Genomic DNA, 11,378 nt, shown 5'->3' with positions numbered 1-11,378 from the left:
TCGGCAACTTGATTTGATAGTCTCCCAACGGTGCTCTCAAGGTTTTGTAATGAGGCTTGTTGGGTTCTTAGTTGTTGCTTCAAAAACTTGTTCTCCTTTATCAAAAATGCTTCGGTGGTTTCTGCCTTCTTGATATAATTTTGCATGATCTCCTCTAAACTTTTCGAAGGTTGGGAAGATTGGTTGTTTTGTTGATTTTGTTGATTGTAACCTTGGTTATTTTGTGGTTAACCTTGGTTGTTTTGATAACCTTGAATGCCTTGGTAATTTGAATTGAGTTGGTTGGTATAAGGTTGTTGGTTGTAAGGTTGTTGGTTTTGGGATTGAAAGTTGTTGTTTCGGTTTTAGTTATAGTGTGGGTTGTAACTTTGGTATCGATTTTGGTTTGTGAATCCGGGTGGTGTATTGGTTTAGTTGTTGAATGAGGCTTGCTTTTGGTTAGGGTTGTAGTAACCTTGGTTTGATTGATAAGAATTGTTGCGTTGGTTCGATGTTCCAACCCTTTGATAGTTTTGATTACTCACGTAGTTGACATGAGTATCCGAAATCATGGGAATGTCATCTAGATCAATATGGTTGTATTGGTTAATTTGGCGACAATTCTTTGTGAGATGTGGGCCCTCGCATCGTTAACAACCTACTTGCATAGTGACTATTGATTGTTGCAACTTTTTCAACTCTTTCCCATACGATTGAAATTGATTGTTTAAGCTTGCAAGCGTGATTTGACCGTTTTCACTTTCTACTTGAGCCACACTTTCCTTGGCAAATCTCTAGGTGAAGGTGCCCATTCGTAAGTATTAACCGAGATGTCTTCTAACAAAGTTTCAGCCGCATTTGGTGATTTATGCATAAACACTCCTCCCGCGAAGAAATCGAGATGTTGTCTAGTCAAAGCATTAGTACCCCGGTAGAATGTGTTGATGTACTCCTTCTTTGTCAAACCATGTGGTGGTCAAGCTCTTAGCATCTTCTTGAAACGTATCCATGCATCATACAAAGACTCTTCACTCCGTTAAGTGAATGCATTAATCTCCATTCTAAGTCGTTACGCCTTTGATGGTGGAAAGAAATGATTGAAAAAAACATCGCTTAAATTTTGAAAAATCCTAATCGAATCGGGAGGTAAATTCCTTAACCAAGCTTTCGCATCACCTTGAAGAGTAAAGGGGAATACCCTTAACTTCTAAGCATCATCGGTAACATCCTTGTTCTTGTAGATATCACAAATGTCGATAAATTGTTGAAGGTGTTTGAAAGAATTCTCTTCTATTAACCCATGAAATAGCATATCTTTGATCATCGTGAAGAAATTACCCTCGATTTTCCAATTATCGGCCCCGATGGGTGGTTTAGTAATAGCCAGAGGCACCACCGTAGGTGCAACCAACCTTGCGTTCCACATCGGTGTGTCATTTGGATCATTTAGTTGTTCTTGATTAACCGGCGGTGGGTTATTTGGAATATCATGACCGAATGGATTCTCCTCATTGTGAATTGGTTGACCGTCACCGTCCATATTTTCTAAACAAAATGGCAAAACCTCAAAATTTTTCTTTATGCCCTTTCTTCACTACGCTTGTAAACCCCGTGTACGTGTTTCTCCGGATCAGAAAATGGATGTCAAACTCTTGATCCGTTTAAGATCTCCTTTTCATACACCAAAGTACCTAACCTTCAATCACAACACAAATATAAGCGGTTTTCCAAACACAAAATATATAAAAACAAGAAAAGTAACTTTTGCAAGGATAAATCCTTACAAAATGATCGAATAATTAAAAGCTTAAACCAAATATTCAACTAGCCAACCGCTCCCCGGCAGCGGCGCCAAGAAAGTGTGATGCGTGTTGCACAATACATCAATTACCCTCAAAATTTATACAAGATTCAAACACTACAAATAAGCACACACAACTAACGAGCACTTAAGACCCAGTTATTATAGCACTATAATGTAAGTATTCATTTCAAGTTTGTCCCAAAAGAGCGGTGTAAGTCGAATAATTGAAACTATTAATCGTCCTAGGGTTTGTTTGATTTAAGGGGGGGGGGGGTGATTGATTTTGATTAACAACTAAAATGTGCACAAGTAAAAAAACTTAAACTTAATAATTATAACTAGCAACAAGTAGCAAGTAACTAACAATGGAGCGATATCAATCACCGAAGTGAACTACCTTCTTGTATAGAAGGCGATGAGAAAGCAACTACCTTGGGTGTAAGATTGGCGTTGGTTCTATTGCTCGATGCTTGGAAGATTTTACTTCCAAGCTTAGGTCTTTTTGAGACAAAACGTAACTTGGGAGACTTTACTTCCAAGCTTGGAACAAAACAAAACTTGAAAGACTTTGCTTCCAACTTTGGAAGACTTGACTTCAAAAATGCCTCGTTGGGAGGACTTGACTCTCTCGGGAATGTCAAAGCTCAAAGCTTTTATTCACTCGGTTACTTCACACATAACAAACTTTAATGCTTATTTTGAGAAAAGGTAGGAAGTAGAAACTACCTTTCCATAATTGATTAAACAAGGGTGCCATACTCACATAAGCATTGTTTGTTTAGCATAAACAAGGGTGCTTATTTGTAGGAAGTAGAACTATTGATTGTTTAGCATCGCTATCAAACCTTAATCAAATTACACTTTCAAACTCACATAAGCATTGTATTCTAAGATTAAGTTAATTATGAGCGGTCATTGAGATTTGTTTGGGTTGAAATCACTTAAAACCCTTCAACTATCAAAATCACTTAAGATAATCAAACACCACTATGTTGACTAAAGGCCAATTGAAAACCAACCTAAACTAAGAACATAATCACTTGATATTCTCAATTTAGTTGTCTAGATCACTTAGAGTGTTGAAGCAAAAATTGTTTCACCACTCAAATCACTTAGAAAGCTACACAATCCATGTAATTAAAGTAAAGCCTAAAAAAATGCATAGCAATGGATCTATAGCTAACACAATAACATTTGCTCATGTATTTCATTCAAACAACTTTATTCAATTAATTTAGGGAAATCCTTGCACTAGAGATTCGTAGATAAGCAAACACAATCAAATTAGCCAAGCATGGCTAAGATTACACTAATCATAAGCATTGAAACATAAATAAACATCATATTTTACTATTACAAGTATTCTATTCAAAATTTAGAGAAATAAAGGTGGAGATTACAACCCAAATGACAAAATTAGATAGATCTAATGATAAAATGATAAGATTGCTTGAGCTTTTGCTTGATCCTTCAAATTAGCCTTAATCTCCCTCTTGATGATGAAATTAGGGTTTAGGGATGAAAAATCGTTACAAAAACTGCAGCTCTCTCTTGAAACCCTATCATCTTCCTTTTATAGGTGGCCCAAAAATTCTGCATAAAACAGCGAGGTGCGACGCACCTATAGCAGGTGCGCCGCACCTTATAACTGAGAATCTGATCTTCAACTTCTGAATTTGAATTTTGGCTTTTTAGTGTTAAGGTGCGCTGCTTTTTGGGTCTGGTGCACCGCACCACTATACTGCACTTCTAAAATCTTTATTTTTCACTTGGAATTGCCCATTTTTCAATCCATTTTCACTTTGGATCCTGCCCTGTACTTTGGCTCACTAAATAGGCTAGGTTTTGGTCAATTTTACACCAATTTGAGCTTTAAACCTTGAATCGACACTTTTGCAAAAATAAACAACTTTCGGGCTCAATGATCCTCAAAACCAAATGAAATGAGGGAGATATTGCGAGATAAAATGTGTATATTAGAGCAATATCAACCACCAATCATCAAACTCCTGATACCGCCATCATCAACCTCGTGCAATTGGCCAATAAGGTTCTGGCCACAATCCTTCCATTATTCTGGTCAAACTCCGGCAGGAAAAACGGAGAACACGAGAATCAAAGGGTGCCAAAGAAAAAAGTCGCCACCACCACCGTCACCACCAGTGACCAACATACAAAAACCGTCGTCGAAGGACGAGGCATCACCAACATCATCCGGCCATCGTTGGTGACACCACCAATATGGTGGTAATCCACACCAGTCACCACATGACGAAAACTAGATCCAGGAAATCTTCGACATCCACCACCAAGAGGGTGGTGGGCCGCCACACACCGTCAAACGTGAAGGGTACCTGGCAAAAACAAGGGAAAAAGCATCAGTAGAGATGCTCTCCTACAACTATAAATGTTCGGTAGCCACCACCATCCACCGTCGATAATGAAGAAACAAATGGAATTCCTTCTCGAAAAACGAAAACGACAACCCAACTGAAGATCTGAAGAGGGGTTTATGGTTGGAAGTGGTGGATACACAAGGAAGTCTTAGCACGAGCGGTCGGTGGTAGTGGCGGTGACGGTGCTGGAAATGTTTTTGGTGGAGAGGGCAGTGATATCCGATGAAAGTGAGATATTTGCTTAGGGTTATACGTAAGAGACATTTTATATGATTCTTTTTTAAATGAGTTTTGTCCAACATTAAAAAGTCCAAATAAGTTTTGGCCCAACAACATTAAAAAGCCTACATTCATTTTTGTATTAATATTGGCTAATTTTGTTTGTTTGTTATATATATATATATATATATATATATATATATATATATATATATATATATATATATATATATATATATATATATATATATATATACCATTTCTTCTCTTGGCTATTTTGTGTGTGTATTTTTTTTTTTTTTTTTGTGTGTGTTAAAATTGTGAATGTAATATAACCCGTTCTGCGGCAATGTGCAAATTGCAAGCCCCCGTTGTTTTTTACCAAGTTTTTTTTTTTTTTTTTTTACTTTCTTGCACTTCCTTCTTTCACCTTTTTTTATTCGTTTATATTTTAAACATTCAATAAATCAATCGTTAACCGTTTTTTATAAACGTTCAATTAACCGACTCTTAACCAACAAAAAACACTCCGCAGCAAAGCGCGAGTTTTCCATCATCGTTGCAACCAACGGCCAAAAACAACTCTCACCAACATAGCCTGCAAAAATCTGAATCCGAAGATGAATTCAACGATACCAATTGAGTTCAATTGATATTCATCATGATATCTATCACGTTTCAATTGATTCTGTCTCCGAATGTAATTAGTGCTGGTTAGTTTAGAGCTCAATATCATTATTTCCGGCTTTTGTACAACAACAAACGCACACTCAATTAAAAATAGTCCATTTGTAATATGAGAGACCTGAGCACTGAACCTAAGAATCTATACTGCTATTCATCCACTTGAACACACAGCTGTTGTAGTATAAGTGAGAGAGTGAGCTACAGAGAGAGAAGTTACTTAAGTTGGTGAATGAAATGCATAAGAAAAAGGTGATGAGAGATTGAAACCGTGAATGATCAGGACAACATGTGAATTTCAACTCGTGACTCTCTCCAATGTTTTGAGGTGCTTTTTTATTTTTCAAATATATACCTCATCCACATCATAGTATTCTCCAGCTATATATCTATAGTATGATTTTTGTATGATCAGTCAAAAAAGGAGAGTATCCTATGAAAGAAGTGATCAGAGTATACATTCATTGATTAGAGACAAATAAGTTAACTACTTGTATATATTATTCAAGTCATGGAAACACTAGAAATTTATTATTATTATTATTATTATTATTATTATTATTATTATTGAACGGATATTTCAACATCTAATGCTCTCATTTGTCACTCATACACGTGTTGGGAAGAAACTCTTCACACATCATCGCCACATTGGGTATTCGGTGTGCTTTGGATTATACAGAGTAGCTCAGGGCATACACCTTTATTCACCACAACAGAATCCTTGAAAAAACCTCCCCTAGATTCGAGCTTGCGCCAACTCAGACTCAGATCCAACCCAGAGCTCAAAGATACTCGTAATTCATAATACTCATTTTATTATTATTATTATTATTATTATTATTATTATTATTATTATTATTATTATTATTATTATTATTATTATTATTATTATTATTATTATTATTATTATTATTATTATAATTATTATAATATAATAATAATAATAATATTATTATTATATTATATTATTATTATATTATTATTATTATTTTATTATATTATTATTTTTATTATTATTATTATTATATTATTATTATTATATTATATTATTATATTATATTATTATATTATATTATATTATATTATATTATATTATATTATATTATTATTATAATATAATAATAATAATATTATTATTATTATATTATATTATTATTATTATTATTATTTTATTATACTATTATTTTTATTATTATTATTATTATTATTATTATTATTATTATTATTATTATTATTATTATTATTGTATTATATTACCACCTAGTCAATGTCTGGGTATTATTATTATTATTATTATTATTATTATTATTATTATTATTATTATTATTATTATTATTGTATTATATTACCACCTAGTCAATGTCTGGGTATTATTATTATTATTATTATTATTATTATTATTATTATTATTATTATTATTATTATTATTATTATTATTATTATTATTATTATTATTATATTATATTATATTATATTATATTATATCATATTATATTATTATTGTTATTATTATTATTAATTAATTAATATTAATATTAATATTATTTTTATTATTTACTATTATTATGTTTATTATTATTAATATTTATTATTATTATTATTATTATTATTATTATTATTATTATTATTATTATTTTTATTATTATTATTATTATTATTATATGAAAATAATAATAATTATTATTTATTATTAATAGTAATAATAAACATAATAATTAAAAATAATAAACATAATAATATAATAATAAACATAATATTATTATTATTATCTAAAAACGTCACCCATAAAACCTTCAATACTCGTAATTCATAATACTCATTTTGGGCTTTGAAGTTGGTAAACACTACTAACCCAACGGTCACATGGGCTTCAAAAACAAAGAAAAAAAATTAAAGAACTTTAAACTTTACAAAACGTGATCACATTTAACCCCAAAAATACTCACACACTCCCTCTATATACATAACCCAGCGCCCATTCACACTTCACTCACTCACCACTTCCTCCTACTTCTCAATTTTAAACAACTATGGATAACTGCCGTCGAACCACTGCCCCGTTCAAGCCATGGAAGAAAGGTCCCACTCGAGGCAAAGGCGGCCCACAGAATGCTGCATGCGAGTATCGTGGCGTTCGTCAACGAACATGGGGCAAATGGGTTGCTGAAATTCGGGAGCCAAAGAAACGATCCCGTTTATGGTTGGGCTCTTTCGCTACTGCCGAAGAAGCTGCAATGGCTTACGATGAAGCTGCAAGACGACTATATGGCCCCGATGCGTACCTAAATTTACCTCATCTTCGATCTAACTTTAACCCTTTAAATAAATCACATAAATTTAAATGGTTCTCTTCAAATAAGTTCATGTCTATGTTTCCTGCTACTGGTTTGCTTAATCTTAATGCACAACCAAGTGTTCATGTGATTCATCAAAGACTTCAAGAACTCAAGAAAACTCAAAAAACGCCATGTTCTTCTTCATCGTCTAGCTCGTCCGTTGTTGATCAGAATAAGTGTGAACAAATTCAAGTTACTAGTGAAAAAACTAACCATGTGAAAGAGTACATTGAAAAGCCTCAAATTGATCTCAATGAGTTTCTTCAACAAATTGGAGTGTTGAAGAAAGATGATCATAAAGAGGTCGAATTGTCATCTTCGAAAGGTGGTGTTGAAGGATTTGATGATTTCAATTGGGATGTGTTAAGTGAGCTTCATGGATCTCATGATCATGGTCACTATATGTATAATGTTCATGAACATGATCATGATCATGAGTTGGTTTTGCCAACTACGATTTGGAATTTTTAAAATGTTTTTAGTAAGATTATAGATAGATTTGTTGTTGGTGGAATCATACAACTATAATAGTTTCAATTACAAATATGATGACATGTATGGAAGCAGAAGACTTGTTGTGTTTGGATGTACATGGTTTTATGTGGCCATGTATGGGAAGAGCATGCATGTTTTTGATGATGTCATATGTATAAGACCATATATATTAACGTTTTCAATTAAGACTTTTGCTCAATTGCTCTATTATGGCCAACTTCCTTATTAGTTATCATATCATATATTAGTAATCTTTTCTTTACAATTTAATTGTTTTCTGACAAAAAATAGTTTAAGAAACTTCACTGAAAATCATACATTACGATATAAAAGAACTTTGTCTCATTATCTTTTCCTATTTATACAAGTGTGACAATAAATTTGAGACAAAAAAAAAAAAAAAAAAAAAAAAAAAAAAAAAAAAATTTAAGTGCTAGACGATAGAACTAAACAGTGGAGTACATCTAATGGAAATCAAAGTGGTTCTGTTACTTGGGTGGATTATACGCTAGTCATTTATAAAAAATTTGAAGATGTTAGGGAAATTTGTCATGTCAACCCAACCTAACCTAACTATCACGAATAAATGTTGGAGTGGTGAAGAAGATTGAAATAAAAAGAAGAATTTTCTGATTTCTGATTCTTGCGACCATAGGAGGGTGACTCGCGGTCACCAAGTTCCTTTCGCGACAGGATAAAAGTGAGCTATGGTCGCGAAAAGCTCATCAGAAGATCAGTTAGCTTGGAAGTCAAAAGTTGCGACCATAACTTTTCTATCGCGGGCGCGAAGTGGGTCCTGACGGGGGAGAAAATTCTAGAAACGAGTTTTGCTTGCTCGTTAAGTTGTTTCCTTGTTGAGTTTTGCCTATTTAAGCACCCTAATGTAACCCATACAATGTATCACTAAAATTATCAATAAAATCTCTCTAGTTTGGTCCGTGGATTAAAGTAATCAATTCCTTGATTACATATAACCACGTTAAATCTTCGCGTTCTGTTTTCTTTATTTTTGTCTTCGTTTATCTATTGTGGGTGGGTGATTTCTGCAAATCACTCTTATTGTTGGGTCCAATAATCCTAACAATTGGTATCTAGAGCTCAAGGTTTTCGAATTGGGAAGATGGCGGAAGACGAAAAATTTAGAATCGATAGGTTTGATGGAAAAGACTTCGGCTTTTGGAAGATGCAAATCGAAGATTATTTATATCAAAAGAAGCTACACCAATCCTTGTTGGAGGTCAAACCCGAAGGCATGAATTATGCCGATTGGTCTCTTTTGGATCGCCAAGCTTTTGGTACGATTCGTCTTTCTCTTGCAAAGAACGTTGCATATAACGTTGTGAATGAGAAAACAACGTTTGCATGTTTGAAGGCTCTCTCTAACATGTATGAAAAACCTACTGTAGTGATCCGAACTTTTCCATGTTTATATATATATATATATATATATATATATATATATATATATATATATATATATTAAATGAAATTGTTATTTACTTGATTAAGTGTTTCCAACATGTTAAGCAATCAAACTTGTTAAGACTTGATTAATTGAAATAGGTTTCATATAGACAATTGACCACCCAAGTTGACCGGTGATTCACGAACGTTAAAACTTGTAAAAACTATACGATGACATATATATGGTTATATATATAGTTAACATGATTTTATTATAAGTATGTATCTCATTAGATATTTTAACAATGAGTTATATACATAAAAATGAGACTATTAATTTAAGAAACTCGAAAACGATATATATAACGATTATCGTTATAACAACGTCTTACTAGGTACATATGAATCATATTAAGATATTGATACACTTGGTTAATTATGTTAAATGATAAGTAAATATATTATTAAGTGTATTAACAATGAAATACATATGTAAAAATAAGACTACTAACTTAATGATTTCGAAACGAGACATATATGTAACGATTATCGTTGTAACGACATTTAACTGTATATATATCATACTAAGATATATTATATATCATAATATCATGATAATATAACAATTTAACATCTCATTTGTTATAATAAACAATGGGTTAACAACATTCAACAAGATCGTTAACCTAAAGGTTTCAAAACAACATTTACATGTAACGACTAACGATGACTTAACGACTCAGTTAAAATGTATATACATGTAGTGTTTTAATATGTATTCATACACTTTTGAAAGACTTCAAGACAATTATTAAAATACTTCTACTTAACAAAAATGCTTACAATTACATCCTCGTTCAGTTTCATCAACAATTCTACTCGTATGCACCCGTATTCGTACTCGTACAATACACAGCTTTTAGATGTATGTACTATTGGTATATACACTCCAATGATCAGCTCTTAGCAGCCCATGTGAGTCACCTAACACATGTGGAAACCATCATTTGGCAACTAGCATGAAATATCACATAAAATTACAAAAATATGAGTAATGATTCATGACTTATTTACATGAAAACAAAATTACATATCCTTTATATCTAATCCATACACCAACAACCAAAAACACCTACAAATACTTTCATTCTTCAATTTTCTTCATCTAATTGATCTCTCTCAAGTTCTATCTTCAAGTTCTAAGTGTTCTTCATAAATTCCAAAAGTTCTAGTTTCATAAAATCAAGAATACTTCCAAGATTGCAAGTTTACTTCCAAGTTTTCTAAATCCATTCCAAGTAATAATCCAAGATCAAGAAACCTTTGTTACTTACAGTAGGTTATCTTTCTAATACAAGGTAATAATCATAATCAAACTTTAATTCAATTTCTATAACTATAACAATCTTATTTCGAGTGAAAATCTTACTTGAAATTGTTTTCGTGTCATGATTCTGCTTCAAGAACTTTCAAGCCATCCAAGGATCCTTTGAAGCTAGATCTATTTTTCTCATTTCCAGTAGGTTTATCCAAGGAACTTGAGGTAGTAATGATGTTCATAACATCATTCGATTCATACATATAAAGCTATCTTATTCGAAGGTTTAAACTTGTAATCACTAGAACATAGTTTAGTTAATTCTAAACTTGTTCGCAAATAAAAGTTAATCCTTCTAACTTGAATTTTAAAATCAACTAAACACATGTTCTATATCTATATGATATGCTAACTTAATGATTTAAAACCTGGAAACACGAAAAACACCGTAAAATCGGATTTACGCCGTCGTAGTAACACCGCGGGCTGTTTTGGGTTAGTTAATTAAAAACTATGATAAACTTTGATTTAAAAGTTGTTATTCTATGAAAATTATTTTTATTATGAACATGAAACTATATCCAAAAATTATGGTTAAACTCAAAGTGGAAGTATGTTTTCTAAAATGGTCATCTAGACGTCGTTCTTTCGACTGAAATGACTACCTTTACAAAAATGACTTGTAACTTATTTTTCCGACTATAAAACTATACTTTTTCTGTTTAGATTCATAAAATAGA

General features: G+C 32.2%; 1 protein-coding gene and 1 non-coding gene across 2 annotated transcripts; both read left to right on the top strand.

Moving 5' to 3' along the window:
- Nucleotides 1-941: 941 nt before the first annotated feature.
- Nucleotides 942-1,048, top strand: LOC139873928 (small nucleolar RNA R71). The gene has a single exon (XR_011767638.1). It is a non-coding gene; the product is annotated as a small nucleolar RNA R71 (small nucleolar RNA).
- Nucleotides 1,049-7,115: 6,067 nt separating this feature from the next.
- On the top strand, nt 7,116-7,940 carry LOC139873674 (dehydration-responsive element-binding protein 2F-like). Its single transcript, XM_071861617.1, has one exon. It carries the CDS (start codon nt 7,116-7,118, stop codon nt 7,890-7,892), a length of 777 nt encoding a protein of 258 aa, XP_071717718.1. The 3' UTR covers nt 7,893-7,940.
- Nucleotides 7,941-11,378: the final 3,438 nt, after the last annotated feature.

Source organism: Rutidosis leptorrhynchoides, chromosome 10 (genome assembly GCF_046630445.1).
Source record: "Rutidosis leptorrhynchoides isolate AG116_Rl617_1_P2 chromosome 10, CSIRO_AGI_Rlap_v1, whole genome shotgun sequence".
Taxonomy (NCBI): Eukaryota; Viridiplantae; Streptophyta; class Magnoliopsida; order Asterales; family Asteraceae; genus Rutidosis; species Rutidosis leptorrhynchoides.
The sequence above is the reverse complement of the archived record's forward strand: the minus strand, read 5'-3'. Positions and strand labels throughout refer to the sequence as shown.

What these genes read in the sequence shown, in the direction of transcription:
- LOC139873674 (XM_071861617.1), top strand. Translation starts at nt 7,116, where the DNA reads ATGGATAACTGCCGTCGAACCACTGCCCCGTTCAAGCCATGGAAGAAA.